This window comes from Oncorhynchus keta, chromosome 25 (assembly GCF_023373465.1).
Source record: "Oncorhynchus keta strain PuntledgeMale-10-30-2019 chromosome 25, Oket_V2, whole genome shotgun sequence".
Classification (NCBI taxonomy): domain Eukaryota; kingdom Metazoa; phylum Chordata; class Actinopteri; order Salmoniformes; family Salmonidae; genus Oncorhynchus; species Oncorhynchus keta.
The window spans coordinates 12,287,402-12,309,108 of record NC_068445.1 but is presented as its reverse complement, the minus strand read 5'-3'; the positions used below and the strand labels follow the sequence as shown (position 1 = coordinate 12,309,108).

Sequence of the window (21,707 nt, the reverse complement as noted above, 5' to 3'; positions counted from 1 at the left end):
ATTTCAATCAAGTTTAAAATATAATCTTTCGAAATGTTCAATAAATAATAGATCATTAAATAAATCCGTACGAAAAAAGAGTGCAGTCAGAGTGCAGTATAACTGCAGTACACTATGCTGGAAATATTGCCTGCAAAATAACCCTCAAAATGTACTGCAGTAATTGTGTAGTAATGGCTGGAACGGAATGAATGGAAGGGTCTCAGACTCAAAAAAACACCTGGTTTCCATGTGTTTTATACCATTCCATTGACTCCATTCATTATTATGAGTCGCCCTCCCATCACCAGCCTCCACTGAACAGAACACATAGGTCACGTTCCCCTGTTCAGACCTTGCACGCATCAACCAATGATTGCGTGTGCTGTTGGGCACCAGATTACTATAACATATGATGTGATAGGCGATAAATTAAAATATCTATCTAGATGTTGTAAGCTCTGGCATGCATCAGCAATGCCTGGGGCAGAGGAATGTTCCCTATACACTGGCTGACACTCTCATGGTTGTAAAAAATGAACTGTGTATAAACCACGCCTCCAAATATTCGAATGAGCCGTCAATCTAGACCACCTGGCCAGGCTGGAACGACCGGTGTAATGATACTAATGGTTTCTACTGTTGTGGCTAGAGGAATACAGGTCCATCCAGATGCCAGAACCGTAGAAGCCATCAGTTTCCAAGAAAACAGTAGTATCACCGCAGCGGCCTTGACCACGATTGCCAGTCACTCTCCTCTGCTTGATTTTCACCTTCAACACACAGCCATTGAGTGTAGATGGGACGACAGCAAACCCAATAGAACTTCTCTCAGGTGTTGGAGGGTCTCGGTCTTCTGGGAGTGACCCTCCCCCACTGCCTCACAAACAGCTCAAAGGACATGGGCTTGAAGGGAACTGGGTACAAGGAACTGCCAGGCCTACGCATCACATGTAATCTCCTTCCATACCTGAAACACAACCCCATTGTGAAGGGCCAGGCAGTCCCATTGTGAGTAGTAGGCCTAGGCAGATTCTGGCCAACCTCCAGTCAGCCCCACACAACTGCCAACACTAGGTGAGTTTGTTTGTTTTCTCTGAAAGTCCTGCTCATCCAAAACCTCCAAGGGGATATTCACCCTGTCTGCCACATGGATGATGACCCTGACCATCTGCTTGGAAACACTCAATACGTGGGGGTCTAGCTGCATGGTCCTCTCCTAGCCGGCTGCTGCCCGGGCTGGTAGCTCCCACTGACAGTGCACCAGCTGAGGTGGAGCTACTGCTACACAGTACCGGGCCAAGTACACATGAAAACATTTTGCTGTGTTGCCACTTATGCCCACAAAAAGGACACCAAAATGAATTAAGTTATGCAACTTAAATCTAGAATTCTTAATCTGAACAATAACGAAGAACTCCCCACCACCTGTTTTGCAAAAAAAAGGGATGGGGCTGGAAATATTTTGCCACACTGAAATTCATAGATCTAGCTATGGATGCAAGGACTGACTATCCACTATACACTAAATGACCAAAAGTAATCGCTCGTTGAACATCTCATTCCAAAATTGTGGGCATTTATATGGAGTTGGTTCCCCCTTTGCTGCTATAAACAGCCTCCACTCTTCTGGGAAGGCTTTCCATTAGATGTTGGAACATTGCTGCGGGGACTTGCTTCTATTCAGCCACAAGAGCATTAGTGAGGTTGGGCACTGGTGTTGGGCGATTAGGCCTAGCTTGTAGTTGGCATTCCAATTCATCCCAAAGCTTTTCGATGGGGTTGAGGTCAGGACTCTGTGCAGGCAAGTCAATTTCTTCCACACCGATCTCGACAAACCATTTCTGTATGGACCTCACTTTGTGCACGGGGCCATTGTCATGCTGAAAAAGGAAAAGGCCTTCCCCAAACTGTTGCCACAAAGTTGGAAGCACAGAATGGTCTAGAATGTCATCGTATGTGCTGTAACATTAAGATTTCCCTTCACTGGAACTAAGGGGCCTAGCCCGAACCATGAAAACCTGCCCCAGACAATTATTATTCTTCTTGCGTCTGCCAAACCCAGATTTGTCCGTCAGACTACCCGATGGGGAAGTGTGATTCATCACTCCAGAGAACACATTTCCACTGCTCCGGAGTCCAATGATGGTGAGCGTTACACCACTCCAGACGACGCTTGGCATTGCATCTGGTGATCTTAGGCTTGTGTGCGGCTGCTTACCGTGGAAACCCATTTCATTAAGCTTCTGACGAACAGTTCTTGTGTTGACGTTGCCTATACACCTGTCAGCAATGGGTGTGGCTGAAATAGCTGAATCCACTCATTTGAATGGGTGTGTGCATACTTTTGTAGATATAGTGTATCAAATGTATAGTTTTAACCATGTTGAGGCTACACAGTGTTTGTTTACATTTACATTGTTTACAAACATTGGAGTAAATCAAGCTTATATTTTGGGTTCTGATGATGTACAACAGCTGAACTAAGGTGATGAGAGATTTATAATCTTCTTCAAGCATCAATGGATATATATATATAATTAATTTATAAGTCCAAAAGTTGATGTAGCAAAACAGATTCTAGCTTTAATAAGAAAACATTCAGAGCATTCTTCTCTGTTGAACTTAGGATCGTGAGTGGCGCAGCGGTCTAAGGCACTGCATCTCAGTGCTTGAGGCGTCACCACAAACACCCTGGTTCAAATCCAGGCTGTATCGTGATTGGGAGTCCCATAGGGCGGTGCACGATTGGCCCAGCGTCGTCCGGGTTAGGCCGTCATTGTAAATAAGAATTTGTTCTTAACTGACTTGCCTCGTTAAATAAAATAAAAATACACTTCATTAGCACTGAAATGACTCAAACACAGAAACACAGCTGCTGTGAAAGGATAACAAACTAAAACTCCAGGTTGGGTAAACATGCATAAAGGAGCTAAACACAGTTACAGACTAACCAAGAAACCCAATTTTATTTATTATTGTATGTGAAATTTTCAGTTTGTGGTATTTACACAATTTACCATGAATAATTTAATTGAAATCAGTAGTTAGGGATGGATGATGACGTGTATCCTGCAAGACAATACAGAGGGTAGGTCTATTTATAATGAATTTCCTGTGTGGACTGTGCCCAGACCATATCGGAGCCTTTAAGTGTAACCGTACCGACTGTTCTGAGTGTACAATGCACTCTACCTGTACAATAATAATGATCCTATTCACATTCATCTGTACAATGTCCTACTCTTATTTACAGTGATCACACTGGGGAAAGAGGCAGTACCTGAGGAGTCAGTTCCCTTAATAACTTAAGCCATTAATTCATTTTTACAGAAACAAATCCTAGATATCATTGTAGTTTATAAACAACATAAAAGCACGAGCAGAATTATTAGTGTTGCTGCCAGCAACACATTACCAAGATCGGTCTATTTTGTACTGATATAAGACGATATAGGAAATTAAGGCTAGAATCATTTTGTCCTAGATTTGGATGACTTAATGAAACCAGCTGAAATGGACTAGAGCTACTTTTTGAGCAAGAATGTGTTCAACACCTTCCGTAGAGGTAGGCCTTTCTCAAACCAGCAGATCAGCACTCTATCAGTAAAACAAAGTCAATGTGATGATCATAACAAGCAATGGGACCTACTGCCCTGCACAGTGCTGAGTAGAGAGAGGATACAAGGTATGTTTGTTTCCTCATCTAAAACACTCCTTGTTAATACTCAAGGTAAGGACCTGGCAATTGTTCATACAGGATACAGGTCATTTAAGCCAGCAGCCGTCACTTTTCCCAATAGCTAACCAAAAAATACATACATATGAACAAATGTTGCACTTTTCAATTTGCATTCAATATATCACACAGTTTTAAACACCATGAAAAACATCTTACACGTGGAACATTTATCCCAAGAACAAAACTGGAAACAATAAATACAATTCATTAAAATAACAATCATTGTCTGGACCAGATCTCCGTTCAAGTTGTAACTTAAACTGCTAGTCCGTTTTAAAAGGTTCTGAAATGCTCGGTCTCCTGATGAGTGGTCTGATGGCCATTGAACTGCATAAGAAACATAAGTGTCCATACAACAGAGACACGGTCCAATACTCTTGCATGGGCAAACACCCCATTACCACAACCATCCACATCCTTAACAGTGCCCTCTGCAGGCACAACTGAAGTAAAACAGTCTACTCTTTGGACCCTTCATTGACTTCTTATTTTACGTGAATCACTTCAATCTGTAACGGAGACCAAAATCTTGTAATCTTTTGCCAGGACAAAAGCAACAAAGAAACACACCATCCCTTTTTCCTTTGTCTGTCAGTCTGTTGGTGCCAATGGCCTTATGCAGAATCTCCTTCTGTTCCACAGAGGGAGAGAGGAGCTGGATAGAGGGAGTCGAGTTACACATGGAGCTTTGGGTTTGGTGTCCAGCAGCTTTGAAAGTCTTTATCCATTTCATGTCTCTGTCCTGTGAGGCAGGCAGCCAGGCCGGAAGCCTCTGTGTGTGTGTCCAGTCTGTTAGCAGTGTGCAGTCTGTCTGTCTGCCCTGTGGGCTAGGCCTTGTAGCAGTTGCCCTGGGTGGTGAGAGCCAGCTGGCCGTTGGGTGCCACCTCGTTGGCCTCGTCCTCCAGCAAGCCCGATACGTCAGCGTTGGGAATGCTGTCATGGTAACTACTGCAGCTGATGTTGTCCTCCTTCAGCTCGATGGTCCAGAAGGGAGCATTGAGCTTGCGATTCTGGTACTCTCGGTAGGTGTACACCCCTCCCACGAAGCCCAGCAGCACCACCACCACCAGGATGATGACGGCCAGGACGATGACGTTGAACTGGGTCCAGGAGACCTCTGTGAGGGCGGCTGTGGTGTTGTCTGAGGGGCTGCCCAGGTTGGTGAGCAGCGCCTGGGTGGTGGCTACGCTCAGTAGGGTGCTGGAGTTAGTGGTGGAGGGGGGAGCACCGGTGGGCACCGTGGACGTCAGGCCCTTGCTCCTGGGGGTTGGAGCAGGGGTGGGGGTTTTAGAGGCCTCGGTCATTGTCGTGGGCTCTGGCGTAGGAATTATCCGTGCTGCTAAAAAACAAATGATTTACAATGTGAATGGGAATGCATTCAGCTACTCATGGCACACGCAATATACTAATACTCCTCTGCACCAAATTATTGGATGACCCTTACCTGGGCGGGTGCAGTTGTGGGCGCGGGCGTCCCCTGTGAAGCCGGCGGCACAGAGCTGGCATTGAGGTCCCGTGGTGTTGTTTGTGCAGCTCAGGCAGTGGCCAGTATCAGGTTGGCAGAGCTGGGCCGGGCGTGTCGGGTCTGCGTTACCACTGCAGTCGCAGGGGACACACCCACTGTTGGCACTGTAGAATCCAGCCTTGCACCGGTTACACTGCTGACCACTGTATTCAGACAGGCACTGGTCACACACTGGGAACCCATCAGAGTCTAGGCAAACAAAAAAACACACAAATACAGTTGAAGTCAGAAGTTTACATACACCTTAGCCAAATACATTTAAACTCAGTTTTTCACAATTCCTGACATTTAATCCTAGTAAAAATTCACTGTCTTAGGTGAGTTAGGATCACCACTTTATTTTAAGAATGTGAAATGTCAGAATAATAGTAGAGTGATATATTTCAGCTTTTATTTCTTTCATCACATTCCCAGTGGGTCAGAAGTTTACATACACCCAATTAGTATTTGGTAGCATTGCCTTTAAATGGTTTAACTTGGGTCAAATGTTTCAGGTAGCCTTCCACAAGCTTCCCACAATAAGTTGGGTGAATTCTGACCCATTCTTCCTGACAGAGCTGGTGTAACTGAGTCAGGTTTGTAGGCCACCTTGCTCGCACACGCCTTTTCAGTTCTGCCTACACATTTTCTATAGGATTGAGGTCAGGGCTTTGTGATGGCCACTCCAATACCTTGACTTTGTTGTCCTTAAGTCATTTTGCTACAACTTTGGAAGTATGCTTGGGGTCATTGTCCATTTGGAAGACACATTTGCGACCAAGCTTTAACTTCCTGATTGATGTCTTGATATGTTGCTTCAATATATCCACATAATTTTTCTCCCTCATGATGCCATCTATTTTGTATAGTGCACCAGTCCCTCCTGCAGCAAAGCACCCCCACAACATGATGCTGCCACCCCTGTGCTTCACGGTTGGGATGTTGTTCTTCGGCTTGCAAGCCTCCCCCTTTTTCCTCCTAACATAATGATGGTCATTATGTCCAAACAGTTCTATTTTTGTTTCATCAGACCAGAAGACATTTCTCCAAAAAGTACAATATTTGTCCCATGTGCAGTTGCAAACCGTAGTCTGGCTTTTTTATGGCAGTTTTGGAGCAGTGGCTTCTTCCTTGCTAAGCGGCCTTTCAGGTTGTCGAAATAGGACTTGTTTTACTGTGGATATAGATACTTTTGTACCTGTTTCCTCCAGCATCTTCACAAGGTCCTTTGCTGATGTTCTGCGATTGATTTGCACTTTTCGCACCAAAGTACGTTCATCTCTAGGAGACAGTACGCGTCTCCTTCCTGAGCGGTATGGCGGCTGCGTCGTCCCATGGTGTTTACGCTTGCGTACTATTGTTTGTACAGATGAATGTGGTACCTTCAGGCGCTTGGAAATTGCTCCCAAGGATGAACCAGACTTGTGGAGGTCTACAATGTTTTTTTCCTCGGTCTTGGCTGATTTATTTTGATTTTCCCATAATGTTAGGCAGAGGCACTGAGTTTGAAGGTAGGCCTTGAAATACATCCACAGGTACACCTCCAATTGACTCAAATTATGTCAATTGGCCTATCAGAAGCTTCTAAAGCCATGACACCATTTCTGGAATTTTCCAAGCTGTTTAAAGGCACGGTCAACTTAGTGTATGTAATCTTCTGACCCACTGGAATTGTGATACAGTGAATTATAAGTGAAATCATTTGTCTGTAAACAATTGTTGGAAAAATGACTTGTGTCATGCACAAAGTAGATGTCCTAACCGACTTGCCAAAACTATAGTTTGTTAACAAGACATTTTGTCGAGTGGTTGAAAAATACGTTTTAATGACTCCAACCTGACACGTCGCGTGCGCGAGCGTTGTAAAATACATTTTGAAGTCCATGTTATTCAATTATTGCACCCACACTGCTCGCGAGTGCACACGAGCGTCTGCGTTGCTAAGGGCTAACGCTTCGAACACACCGACTGTGTTTTTGCGTCACTGCTGCATAACATTTTGCGCAGCTAGGCAACTATACTTTTGCAAATGGTCGCATGCGGTTGGACACATGGAGGATAGAATAATTTTCGCAGTATCCTCAAAACGGTGTCTTTTTGACACAACTACTGACAGCTACAGTGACATAAACACAAAAAGTGCTGCTTTGAGACAAGTGTCCATGATAGTAGGAATGCCAGGTCAGTTTAGTAGTGAGCTTGTGCTAGATGTGGCTAGTTAGTGTTAGCTAACATGAGGTGTGTGTGTGAAAGAAATAGTCAAATAAATTATGCTAGTTACTACCCCTGATAACTTTACCAAATAATCATGTTTGAAAGAGTGTGAGTGTGTATGCTAGATAAATAGTAATAGAAATGGTAGATACTACTGTACCCCTGATAATTGGTTCAGATAAGCGTGTGTGTGTGTGTCTATGTGTACAGTAGGTGACATGCCCATGATAGCCATCTAATAACTATAGTTATGGTAGGTAATGGTTTGGCTTATCATGTTCATGTCTATGTAGAAAAAGACTGTAGGAGGAAGTGGAGAGGACTCAGGGACAGGTATCGGAGAGAGAGAAGTGCAGAGAAAGAGAAGAGGTCTGGGTCAGCAGCTTCAGGCCAGCAGCCTTGGCGCTTCTGCCACATTCTTTCATGTCTGGATCCATTTATTGTGCCTCGGGCAACGAGTGGCAATTTTACAGCCAGACACTCTACTATGTCATCCACAAGTGTTGTTGCCACCGGTGCATCAAGACCCTCAACGTCACCTACAAATGCGACCATCACCTCCACCGGAGGAGTGAGACCCTCTACAACATCATCCACGAGTATGACCACTAACGGTGACCATGGAAGATGATGAAATGGAGGAAGCACCTCTGGATAAGTGACCACTGAGGACCTCGTTGAACAGGATGTGGCCGTGGAGAGAAACAGAGAGAGAAACGAAGACGAACAACGTCACACCAGGCATCATCGGAGGTACCAGCCCCCAGATCCACTCAACTCATTTCAGCAGAGGCTCCTGCAAGCTGTCGAGAGGGATGCAGCCCAACCTGATGCTCACAGGAAGGAGGAGGAAGAGACCCTCTTTGCCATGAGCATGGTGCCAACACTGAAGAGGCTGCCTCAGCAAAGAAAAGCAGCAGTCAAGGTTAAAATGTATCAGCTGCTTTTCAAAGCCGAGTTCAATGGTACGTTTTTTTCTTCTCCACATCACAGGTAGTGTCATAAGTGTGCGACAGTGAAGTAAAGTAGGTCATTTTTACAGTATATACACGTAGGTTAATTGGTATTTCAGATCAAAGTATTAATATGAGGCAAATGTATAGCTGTTGTTTCTGGGTTAGAAAATATCCTAAAACAGTTTGCTGTCGAAATATCTGCCTGTCATATTCATCTTTAGATCTGAAATACAAATTCCATGAGTAAACAGCAGGTATTACCAGCTTTACCACACTGTTCCTATATTTATGCCACTAACTACACTATACAAGCAGTATTTAGTTAACATAAATCTCACCTTTTATGGTGTCATATTATGTTAAGCTTGTATGTGTTGTTTTTCTCTTCCCTTTCAGAAATGGAGTCAATTTAGCCGACCAGCTCACAGGAAGGACAGGAAGAGGAGAGGAGCTGCCGGGGCCGACCAGCCCACAGGAAGGACAGGAAGAGGAGAGGAGTTGCCGGGGCCAACCAGCTCACAGGAAAGACAGGAAGAGGAGAGGAGTTGCCGGGGCCAACCAGCTCACAGGAAGGACAGGAAGAGGAGAGGAGTTGCCGGGGCCAACCAGCTCACAGGAAGGACAGGAAGAGGAGAGGAGTTGCCGGGGCCGACCAGCTCACAGGAAGGACAGGAAGAGGAGTTGTCTGGTTGTTGTTTTGACCTCCCTCGTTGTACCTTTCTTTTCACACACGTCAGTTCTGTTTAAATTAACTTAATTCGTAAAGTAATTTGTTTATAAAGTATTAAGATATTCATTATTAGTGTTACATAGATTTCTAAATTGAAACTCATACGGAATTTTCACAGATGCTCTTGGTCTCTTACGAGATTAAAGGTCAATATATTTATTTCATTTAAAACCACTTGAAAACCAGGGTGTTGAAACTTTTTGTGAAGTTATGTTCCATCGACTGGTCCGTGACGTCCAGGGGCCATTTGTTTGTTTAGCTGTTATGGCTACATATTATTCCCTTTTTCTCAGAGACAGAGACAGAGACAGACACACACACACACACACACACACACACACACACACACACACACACACACACACACACCTCTTCATACCTCAGATCTCCAGTGCCCTGCCCTCTCTCTCTTTATGGCCATGTCTGACGTTCCCCTACTACGTCTAGGCTTTATGAGTTGTCCCTGCATCGGTCTGCAGTTGTGCCAAAAATACACGCTCTTGCTGTTTTCTACAGATTACAGGCTACACATTCATTTAAATATATATATATTTTTTACATGCACACACCTCTTTCAATAGTTTTTAAAAAAAATGTACAACACACATACCTGTCATGTTCTTTCTTGTACTTGAATACTTATTAAATTATGTTTTCATAGTCAGTTGTTTATGAATATCTAATTTAGACTTCATCTGCTTATTTCTTCCCTATACCTTTGCTGATCTAAGACAAGATGAAAGTAAAAACACATTCTCTTCCTAATTAGTTTTTTTTCCACCTGCATTTTGTCAGGCCAGTGAACATGGTGGTAAACTGTACTATTTGTATGGACCCTAGGTTACCCTTTCCCTTCGTTATCATACTAACTATATGTCGTATAACCTTAATCAGTGCTCCCGCTCACCTGATGTACCATGCCAAGCGTGTATAATACTGACGTTAATGGGAGAGGGAAGGGGTTAAGGTGTGGTCATTACTCCCAAATTTCACTTAAATATAACTTCCAAATGAAGAGAGACAATGATACATAAAGTAATCTGTGGGAAAAATTATATTTTATGGACAACGTTGGATGGTTCTGAAAATAACCTTTATTTTACGGGGCTCTTAAAAGAGCCATTTCACTCCACGGCATACTGCCATGGGACATCACCTGCCGGCGATGAGAAGTAGGTGGTCAGCTTCTCCCTCACCTGGAGTGCCTGTCAGGGGGCGTTGTTGGCACCTGCCCTGGTGACATCAGGAAGGTGACCATTTGGCGTTCCCATCTCCATCCGGAGCGGCTCTTGGAATGACCTCCGCAGGTAGTTGTGGAGAAGACATGTGGCCTTCACCCAGGCATCAACATTTGAGGGGCTGAGACCAAGTACTCTCTGATACATTCTCCATCGGGCTTCCAGAATCCCAAAGGTGCATTCAACAACTAACCTTGCCCTGGACAGTGGTTTGTTAAAGATCCTTACAGGCTTTGGCAATTGCAGCAGGCGTTCAGCGTAGGGCCTCATGAGACTTAAAGGGAAGGCCTCATCGCCGACGAAGACATGGGGAACAGGTCCCAGGTCTTCAGCCCCAGGGAGTGATGCAGGTGGTGGAATATCCAGGGTGCCATCCTGAAGTGCCTGGCCAAAGGCAGAGTCTCGGAGGGTCACGCCATCACTTCCCTTGCCGTAAGCACCAACATCGACAACACGGAAACAGTAGATGGCATCTACTACAGCCAAGAGTACAACTGAATATGTACCCTGGTAGTTGTAGAATTGCGATCCTGAGCACGGTGGAGCCTGGATTACTACATGTTTCCCTTCAATGGAGCCAAGACAGTTGGGGAAATTCCTCTCCAGGAACTCGGCAGCGATGGCCCTCCAGTCTTCCTCCTTGGGGACAGGCATGTATTCACCAACCAGACGGTCCCAAATGGCTTGTGCCACAGAGGGGACAATGCCTGCCACCGTGGACCGTCCAACTTGGAAGATGAATCCTATGGTCCTGTAGGAGTCCCCTGTCGCCAAGAATCTAAAATAGAATTCAAAATAATGATCAATATTGTGTATAACTTGAATTCCACCCACATATTATATCTACTCATATAGCTACCTCATTACTGTTTATTATGCTTTACTAATTAGATTGTAATACTCATCAACCATCATTAACAATGCCTTGAAACAGTACAATTCAGTCTATGACTATATCAATAAACTGTCCAGGCCAACTCTACTCTTAGAAAGAATGGTACTATCTACTTAAAAGGGTTCTCTGGCTGTCCCCATAGGAGATCCCTTTTAGGTTCCAGGTAATACCGCTTTTGGTTCCAAGTAGAACCCTATTGGGTTCCATGTATTAAGTATTATACCTGGAACCAAAAATGTTTATACTATGGGGAAAGCAGAAGGACACTTTTGGAGCCTTTTTCTCTAAGAGTATGTGAGTCCAATAAGAATGTAATGAATGACTAACTGTCTTGAACAACAATGGGTCCTGGAGAAGACTAGCCTACCTTCATCAGGGCAGAAGGCACCTTTCTTTTCATTTGGTAACATAATTAAAAAATGATTATAAAACAACTTTGGGTAAAGTTATAGTCCCAATGAACATTCTGTAAAAGTACATCTGATGTCAAATAGGGACTATTAACGAGAGAGCCCTTTAGCTAGCTAGGTTGCACATAAAAACAATGTATCAAATAACAATCAATTATGGTATCAAAGGCTTTAAAAATGTACTAGAATGTAGCTTACCAGAGACAAATCACCTGGCGTTCAACTGGGCTGATGGAGTCTCGGTAGTTGTTATTCATCCGGGTGATCCTGGCTCCAACCATCTGGAGCAGGTGATCGAACTGGCTTCGATCCAGACGAAAGTAACTTCGGAATTCCTCTCCAAACAGTCAAAAAAGCTCTTGAATTAGACGGTGGAACTCCCCTGCCTGCTTTCGGGACTTTAACCATCTCTGGACCCACACAGACCTGTGCTTTCGGCGGGGCTGGTCCCGGCCCAACAGCGCAATCAAGACCACCTTCCTCAACGTTGGTCTCATTGTTGAAAGAGCCTGCTCTGCTATCTCGACTATGTATTATTGCATTTCGCTCCAAAACTCCATTTTGGAGGAAAATTATATTATAGGCTCTCACAATTCATTTGTGGATAAATTCAATAAATCGAATGTATGCACCACACAGAACGCACTGCAACTGCCTCTGTAACACAATGCTGCAAGGCAAATGGTGTATCGAAATGCAATGACACAGTCAATGTGTTCGAAGCGTAAAACAGAAGTCATTCCTATTTCTGACACAGATCGCGCTGCAAGTCCTGCCTCTCCCATCTTCTCATTGGTTTGTAGAAGCAGGTACCCACGTGCCATCTCTTCATTGGTTATACCCACGTGGGTGATTGAAAGACGAACTGTTTTGCCGGTCGTCGTGTTAATACTATGAACGTTTAGATGCCAATCACCATATAAATTCAAAGATGAAAAAGCCTGGAAGGAGGAGAGATGAATAGAAACGATTTGGTTGACCGTTTTATGTGTGGATCAATTGTCAGAGTAGAGGACCTTGTGCATTTCAGGTAAAATAACAACTCAATGTTTATATCCCAGGAAAAAAATTAGGTAACAACAGCAAGCTAGCTAAATAGGACAAATTAGCTAGCATGTGCAAGCTAGCTAGCTAAATTACCATACATGTTTAATGCTTTTCGACCTGTCCCCAAATTAATGTAATTGGTTCAGAGTTTGTTTTGATATTTTAACCTGCGTGTCGTGACCGCGTTTGGTATAAGAGACTTGGCTGATGTACCAACACTAGGTGGCACCAGAATGCCAAACACAGATTGGTTTGTAATACTGCACAACGCAAAACGTAAGCCCTATGGCAGTGTCTCTAGTCTTGGTGACTATATAAGAGTTCCCTAGCTAATAATACAACTGTTTTTGTTGCTCAGATACATTTTAAAGCTAACCCAAAAGTTTCAGAGAAAAGATTCAACGATAATAATAAGCCATTTAGCAGAAATGTGTACCCAAAGAGTTTTTGTGTGGGAATTGAACCCACAACACTTGTCGTAGCAAGCACCATGCTCTGAGCCACACACAACCACCGATGTAATCAGAGAAAGATATGGCTTAAGTGTGGAACAAACACTGTTCCACAAACACAGGTCTTTACAGCCCGGAATCAAATTCACTTTAATAGTATCTAAAGACTGATCCCTTGTGTTAGAGCATCCTCATCACTTCTCATTATCATGAGATGTCTGTCTGTCTCCTCCAGGGTCAGCGTTCTCCTCCAGCCTCTGGTCCTTAGTAATATGATGCTACTAGACAGTGCCCTTCATTCTCTCCTAATGGCTTCATCAACTGTTATATATCCCCTTCTGCTGTAAGCACATCCATTAAGTACCAGGAGGTTTGACACCAAATATTATTGAGTATAATAATCAGGCTTTCTACATGTCATTAGTGTAAGTGTGGATCCCCTCCTAAGCAAGGTAATATAGAAAATAGCCACATACTTATTGGTACCCTAAATGTGTGCTGGCTTAAGTCAGCTTAATATCATCCATATCTAACTCTTTCCGATTTATGGACTAATATGTGTCCACATCAGCCACACTTTCCAAAGCGACAATTCAAATCCTAGATGAGAGCAAGACCAATAAAGTCCAGGAGTGATAACACCTCTTATCTATAGGCAGTCTGATTGGTCGGGTTTAACCCTGGGTCGTTGTCAGTGGAATCGCTATTGTCAGAGGGAAACGTGTTATATCACCAGGAGAGGCAAAGGACCTTCACATTCAGATACTGACTCAACAACCTGACCTGGATATTTACCCAGTACCATCCTCCCTCACTACTGCCAGCTCAGCCACTTCCTTTTCACACACACACACACACACACACACACACACACACACACACACACACACACACACACACACACACACACACACACACACACACACACACACACACACACACACACACACACACACACACAAGTCAATGTTTTATTAGCCTTAGGATGAATGAGTCAAGCCCTTATGTACCTTTGAGAAAAGAGAAGCTACACACAGATCATTTAATCTCGCACTCACGGTACTGCATTGTGGATTAGTTACTGTTGCCAGGGCAACCTCTGAGGCTTTTGTTGATTCCTCACACACAACATTATCACCCTACTGCTGCCTGGTTAATTTTTTATTTAACTAGGCAAGTCAGTTAAGAACAAATTCTTATTTACAATGACGGCCTAGGAACAGCGGGTTAACTGCCTTGTTCAGGGGCAGAACGACAGAGTTTCACCTTGTCAGCTCAGGGATTCGATCTAGCAACCTTTCAGTTATTGGCCCAACGCTCTAACCAGGCTACCTGCTGCCCCTAATTCAAGGTGCTGTGTTGTGGTTTCACCCACCCCCTCTGTTCTACTGCCTGACTAGCTTGCTGTGAAGTGGCCCAGCTGTGCCCAGGATGTTCAGTGCGATCTATGTTCAGCTCAACCTCGGCCTGGCGTGTCCACCTTCCACTCCCTGTCTCCACATGGCTGTTGCCAGGCTGACGGCCTGCGACCAATGGGAGGTTCAGGGGCAGTCACATGGCTGCAGGCAGGCAGGCAGGCAGGCAGGCAGGCATTGGCAGGCAGGCAGGCAGGCAGGCAATTCAGGCAGGCAGGCACCCAGGTTCTACTACCAGGCAGGCAGGCAGGCAGGCAGGCAGGTTCAGTGGATCTATGTTCAGCTCAGGCCTGGCGTGCAGGCCACTCCCTGTCTCCACATGGCTGGCCAGGCTGGCAGGCAGGGAGGCAGGCAGGCAGGCAGGCAGGCAGGCAGGCAGGCAGGCAGGCAGGCAGGCAGGCAGGCAGGCAGGCAGGCAGGCAGGCAGGCAGGCAGGCAGGCAGGCAGGCAGGCAGGCAGGCAGGCAGGCAGGCAGGCAGGCAGGCAGGCAGGCAGGCAGGCAGGCAGGCAGGCAGGCAGGCAGGCAGGCAGGCAGGCAGGCAGGCAGGCAGGCAGGCAGGCAGGCAGGCAGGCAGGCAGGCAGGCAGGCAGGCAGGCAGGCAGGCAGGCAGGCAGGCAGGCAGGCAGGCAGGCAGGCAGGCAGGCAGGCAGGCAGGCAGGCAGGCAGGCAGGCAGGCAGGCAGGCAGGCAGGCAGGCAGGCAGGCAGGCAGGCAGGCAGGCAGGCAGGCAGAGACTCTACGTATGTCTGTGGCTCCAAGGCTCAGGCCTCATCTGCTGAGGTATCAGTTTAGTAGGGATACAGACCTATACTGGCTTGCTTGGTTAAAACATGCTTAATAGCGAACGTGTCTACCTGAGACATTTGGGATTTTGCTGATGTGAGGAGACCCATCCACTGTCAAGAAGCCTAACTGTTAGGCCCTAACAGACCAACACCAGCAGGGACAAGAAATTTGGGATTAAACATCGTCAACCAGAGGGTCCAGATATTGACGCTTTGGCAAACTATCACAAGTAAATTGCAATTATCTGTGAAAGACAAGCAGTATGCTTGCGAATGGGGTTATAGTAATGGGGACAAAGCCTTCATCCCTGGCAGTGACTGTCGATGGTGCTTCGCTGTTGGAGAGTTAAGAATAGTGGGGGTACGCTGTACTGGTTGAACATTAACCTGTCACAATAATTCAAACAAAGATGCCATGATAAATAATAGTGTAATAGCCTAAAAGTTATCGTTACCACATGTCACCCCCATTAAAAATTAACGAATGGAAAAATGTGTGGAATGCTCTCCAAAATGCGCTATGGATCGACATTTTGTGAAGGCAGAGATGAGTGGCTGAGTCACATCAATACAGTGGACGCGTCGATTCAGGTTACAAGTGTAGGCCTAATGAATGAAAATCAGCAAATGTTTTGGGTGTTTTGTTACAGATGTCTTTTTCCATTCCCCAAATGGCGTGTGCACAGTGCAATGAAGCCTACGGATGCAGGGATTATTTTAGAGCGGACGAACGTGCGCAGGTAGCCAGGTTTAAAGGAGCATTTTGAGGTGGTTGACAATCCGATGAAAACATCATGACTGATTATGTTAATATACCCTGATGAAGACAGCTTGTCTGTGGAAACGTTGGTTATTAAATTGCATCTGAGCTCCTAGAGTGTGCAGCGCTCCGTTCCTTTTTGAAGTGTTCTACTCCGCTAACCAGTGTAACTGACAGTTAGACTTACAGGTTATGTCGTTGTCTTTTGTTTGAATTGTTTATGTGTCCGCTGTGCGGGGGAAATGATAATACAAGCGGAACTACGTAGCTAATACTGTTGTAACGGGGATCCTTATTGTAGCAACACACCTTTGGAGGGAAGGCAATCCTGCGCTGCGTTAGCTAAGTTTTCATGTCATCGGGTGTAGTTCATAAAGGTTGAAGAGTGTATGTTAGGATGAAGTGTGAATTCATGCCAGGAATAATAAGTGTGAAGTTTGATTTCCTCCCTTCTGTAATAAGCAGCCAATGTGGTATTTGTTCCTTTATTCATGTGTTAATCTGAACTTGTTATAATGTCGGTTAAACTGTTATGTATGTAAGCACTTCAGAGTTATACCAAGCTAATAAGTCACTCGTAAGATAAGGTTGTAAGAGTGTGCTTAACTGTATTTTTAATTTACTTTATAGTTCTCACGGAAGGTGATAATTCTGACTAAAACTACAGAATAAAGCCGCCAGTTAAAATCAAGGAACGGTTGTGCTCGTGGTTACTGAAGGGAGCTACAGTGAGAACTCAATGCTCTTCACGAGCAAGAGAGAAAGAAGAATCACATCCAGCTGTAAAGCGTTTACAAGATTCCCAAATCCTGGTAGACCCTGTCATCTGCCAGATACGACTTTTGCACCTACCTGCAAACTAAGAAGAAAATCTCCACATAAGGAAGCATCGTGAGGCAACATAAGGTCAAGACTAACAGGAAAGTCAGACACGCAAGTACAAGTCAAGGTGTTTGAAGGTGGTCCTAGCCTTGTGAACAGCTAATAAGAGACTTTAAGATTACAATTCGTAAGGACTGGAGATAGTTGTCTATTTCATAAAGACTCTGGTATTATGCATTTGCTCTTTCTATCTTAATGTATCACTGGTATGTGTATTACTGAAAAATATTATTTGATACTTACTAAAAATATATATAGTCACAAACATTAAGGGTCAGCGTACACCTATTAATTATATATTCACCTGTAAGTTAATAGTGTAATTGTTTGGTAAGGTGTTTGTTCAAGCCTTTGTTACAAGCATTATACATGTTTATACCACGTACTGAGTTATAAATTACAGTGAATTAGAATATCAATTACCTACTCACTTATCCAAACCTTAGCTAGAATTGATTTGACTTGATTTAGAATGTCAGAAAGAGGTAGTTTCACTAAAGGTGATAGAGATGGGGTGGGTCAAGTTGAGCAGCTGCAGCAACACCTCGCAAACTTCGAGCCTTCATCAGAACAAACAGAACAGCAGGAAGAGGCCCAGACTGGTGTGGAGTCACTTCGGCCAGTGAATGATGATACAGAGGCTGCTAATGAGATAGCACAACAAGAGCCACGAAAAGGTGAGAGGGTCCGCAGGTTAACTGAAAAGGGCAGAGAACTGCGCGACGAAAGGTGGAGACAGCTCGAACATCGTTTCAGGGTCAGCTATGAGAAGTGGAAGGCTCTGGTAAAGGAAGCAAAACTGTCACTGACAGGCTGTTGCTCTGAAGACCTACTAGAAGACCTCTTAAACAAGATTAGCCATACCTCTACAGAGCTAAACCTTGTCTATGTAAATTTGCGTCAAATCGACATTCCCGACAACGATATACGACGCAGAGTTGATACTTGTGAAGCAGTTACAATGTCTATTATCAAGACTGTAAGGTGTCATTTAAAAGGCAGGGAAGAAGGTCAAAGTAACCAGATAGAGTTGCACTGGAAGGACACCAATTCCTTGTGCATGTCTGAACTCTCACATAAGTCAAGTCTCAACTATCAGCCCTCAAGTGCTTCCTCCCAGTCTCAAAGCAACTCAAAGGTCAACTCCAGACGCTCAAGCGTGTCATCTGTCAAGAGACAAGAGGCTGCGGCGGAAGTTGCTGCTAACCAAGCAGCTTTAGAAGTAATGGTTAAGCAAGAACGCCAACTAGAAGAGCTTCAGCGACTCGAAGATGAAGATAAGAAGAGGACAGCGGAGCAAGAAGCTGAGGCTGTGAAACGCAGCTTAGAAGAAGCTAGGCTGCGAGTCAAGTTAGAGGTAGAAAATGCTGCCAGACGAAGGACACTAGAAGACAAGCGTAGAGAGTTAGAGCGCCTAGAAGTGCTCAAGAAACTAAATGCTGCCAAGGCGCGAATGCAAGTGTATGAGCAAGATGAAAACTCAGAGGACGAGAAGAGAGAACTACTCTCTAACTGCAAATCTGTGAAAGAAGTCACGCACAGAAGTGGCTCATTTCACAGTCTCTCACCACAACATGTTGTGACAAGCACACAGCAAGAAGATGGCACCAAGACCATGTTCAGGTTACTAGCGGAATCAATCAGTGAAAGCCGCCTCCCCATACCAGAACCAGTAACATTCAATGGAGGAGAACCACTCTCGTTCACTGACTGGAAGGTCTCTTTTCAGACTCTGATAGACAGGAAGAACATACCAGCAACTGAGAAGATATATTACTTGAGAAAATATATTGGTGGGCCTGCCAAGAAAGCCATCGAAAGTTACTTTATGTTAGGAACAGAGTCAGCCTACTATGCTGCATGGACCATTCTTGAAGAAAGGTACGGAAACAAATTCCTCATCGCCAAGTCCTTCAGAGATAAGCTCAATGCATGGCCTAAGATAGGATCCAAGGACAGTCTTGAACTTAGAGACCTTGTAGACTTTCTTCGCAGCTGTGAGGCTGCTATGTCTCAGAATAAGGGCCTGGAGGTGCTTAATGACTGTAATGAAAACCAAAAGATCCTCGCTAAACTTCCAGATTGGCTAACTTCAAGATGGAATAGAAAGGTCATAGACATCTTAGAAGAAACTGAGATCTTTCCAAGCTTCAGTCAGTTTGTGAAGTTTCTCACGAGAGAAGCAAAGATCGCTTGCAATCCTGTGACATCCCTTCATGCTTTGAAACCAAGCGAAGATGGAAAACCTAAGAAGCCAAGGATTCAAAGCCCCGGAGCAAGGGTATTAGCAACTAACTCTGATGAGAAAGATACTGTTACTAGTTGTGTCTTCTGTGAGAAGTCAGGTCACAGTCTCCACAAATGCTGGAAGTTCATGGATAAGCCCACCGCAGAGCGACAGAAGTTTGTTCAAGAGAATAAATTGTGCTTTGGCTGTTTAAGGCCTGGGCATCGCTCAAAAGATTGTGATAACAGGAACACCTGTGACACGTGTCAGAGGAGGCATCCATCCTGCCTGCACGAAGATCGTACTAAAGAAAGGTTATGGGATAGGAAGACCTCACAAGATAAGGGGACAAGAGCGTCAAGTGAGGCCATATCTAACAGAGTCGTAAGGGACATTAACAACACTCACACCTCCACAATCATTCCAGTATGGGTGTCAACCACAAGTGAGCCAGATCGTGAAGTTCTTGTGTATGCACTTCTTGACACCCAGAGCGACACCACTTTTATCCTTGAAGAGACAACAAAGGCTCTCAATACAAGGAAGGAGCCAATCCAACTGAAACTCTCTACAATGGCTTCAAGGAATACCATTGTGTCCTGCCAGAAGCTGTCTGGTTTGCAGGTTAGAGGGCTTTACTTGGAGAAGAGAATCCCTCTGCCAACGACCTACTCGAGAGAGTTTATTCCTGCAAACAGAGATCATATTCCTACTCCAGAGACTGCAAGAGCATGGTCTCATCTTGAACACATTGCAGAGGAGATTGCTCCTCAACAGAGCTGTGATGTCGGTCTCTTAATTGGCTACAACTGCTCCCAGGCTCTCCTTCCAAGAGAAATTGTGTCTGGTAAGGGAAATCAGCCTTTTGCTCAGAGAACAGATCTTGGCTGGAGCATAGTCGGCTATGGAAATCCATGTATCGACTATGGCGACCCTATTGGAGTGAGTCATCGGGTTATCGTTAGACAGGTGATGCCAAGCCTTCAATCTTCTTCCAACCTCACAAATCAAGTACACCATGTTTGTAGAACACGTGTAAGAGAGGTAATCACAACACTGGACATTATCAAGACGCTTGAATCTGACTTCAATGAGAGAGCTGCAGAAGAGGACCTCATATCTCAAGAGGATATCCGGTTCCTGAAGAAAATGAAAGAGGGCATCAGACGTAAGGACAATGGACATTATGAGATGCCGCTGCCGTTTAAGGAAGAAAGACCCAATCTGCCGAACAATAAAACATGTGCAGTTCACCGACTCAAGTGCCTGGAAAGGAGGCTAAGGAGAGACAAGCAGTACTACAAGGACTACACAGCATTCATGGAAGAGACTATAGCTTGTGGAGATGCTGAGAAGGTCTCTAAAGAGGAAATTAACAAGCATCCAGCATGGTACATCCCGCACCATGGGGTTTATCACCCACAAAAGCCTGGGAAGATACGAGTCGTCTTTGACTGCTCAGCTAAGTTTCGAGAGACGTCCTTGAATGATCATCTCCTTACCGGTCCAGAGTTGACAAACACATTGCTGGGCGTCCTTTGTCGTTTTCGTAAGGGGCCAGTTGCAATCATGTGTGACATAGAGCGCATGTTCCACCAGTTTCATGTGAAAGCAGAAGACCAAGATTATCTACGGTTCCTTTGGTGGGAGAACGGAGATCTAGAGTCTCAACCCTCAGTGTATCGTATGAAGGTCCACTTGTTCGGCGCAGCTTCATCTGCTGGTTGCGCCAACTATGGTCTCAAACATCTTGCTGCCGAAGGACGAGGAAGCTTCAGCGAGAAGTCTATCCAGTTCATAGAAAGGAACTTTTATGTTGATGATGGGTTGACGAGCGTATCGTCTGAAGCTGAAGCGGCCCAGCTGGTGAAAGAAGCAAGAGAGCTTTGCAGCATCGGCAAACTTCGGTTGCACAAGTTTATCTCTAACAGCAAGGAAGTTGTAGCCACAATTTCCAAGGAAGAACGTGCCAAGGGTGCCAAAGACCTGGATATGGCTCTGGGTGAACCACACATGGAGAGAGCGCTTGGTGTACTGTGGTGTGTCGCATCAGACGAGTTCCAGTTTAGAGTAGTTGTCAAGGAACGCCCACTCACAAGAAGAGGAGTGTTGTCTACAGTAGCCTCTGTATATGATCCGCTTGGGTTTGTGGCACCCTTTGTCCTGGCGGGGAAGCAGATCTTGCAGCGGATGTGTCGTGACAAAATCGACTGGGATGACCCCCTTCCAGATGACCTACGTTCCCAGTGGGAATTCTGGCTCCAAGGTCTACAAAACTTGTCTGAGGTAAGGATCCAACGAAGCTACTTGCCATCAAGTTTCAAGGAGGTGCAGAGTTATGAGCTCCATCACTTCTCTGACGCTAGTACCTCAGGTTATGGAGAGTGCTCATACCTCAGAACAATCAGCACCGCAGGAGAAGTTCATTGCTCCCTAGTTATGGGGAAGTCGAGAGTCGCCCTCCAAGGTTA

At 45.0% G+C, this 21,707-nt stretch overlaps 1 protein-coding gene and 1 long non-coding RNA gene across 2 annotated transcripts in view; one reads left to right on the top strand and one right to left on the bottom strand.

Annotated features, from left to right (window-relative positions):
* Positions 1-2,921: 2,921 nt before the first annotated feature.
* The window catches only part of LOC118358193 (multiple epidermal growth factor-like domains protein 9), a 41,435-nt gene continuing 22,649 nt past the window's right edge, over positions 2,922-21,707 (bottom strand). The window contains exons 5-6 of the mRNA XM_035735733.2: positions 5,166-5,435; positions 2,922-5,060 (exon numbers count right to left, since the gene is read on the bottom strand). Coding sequence (XP_035591626.1) covers positions 4,549-5,060; positions 5,166-5,435 — 782 coding nt within the window. The 3' untranslated portion in view covers positions 2,922-4,548. The remainder of the gene's footprint in view (positions 5,061-5,165; positions 5,436-21,707) is intronic.
* LOC127911673 (uncharacterized) lies at positions 5,445-9,785 on the top strand. The gene is made up of 2 exons (XR_008078854.1): positions 5,445-8,404; positions 8,792-9,785. It is a non-coding gene; the product is annotated as an uncharacterized LOC127911673 (long non-coding RNA).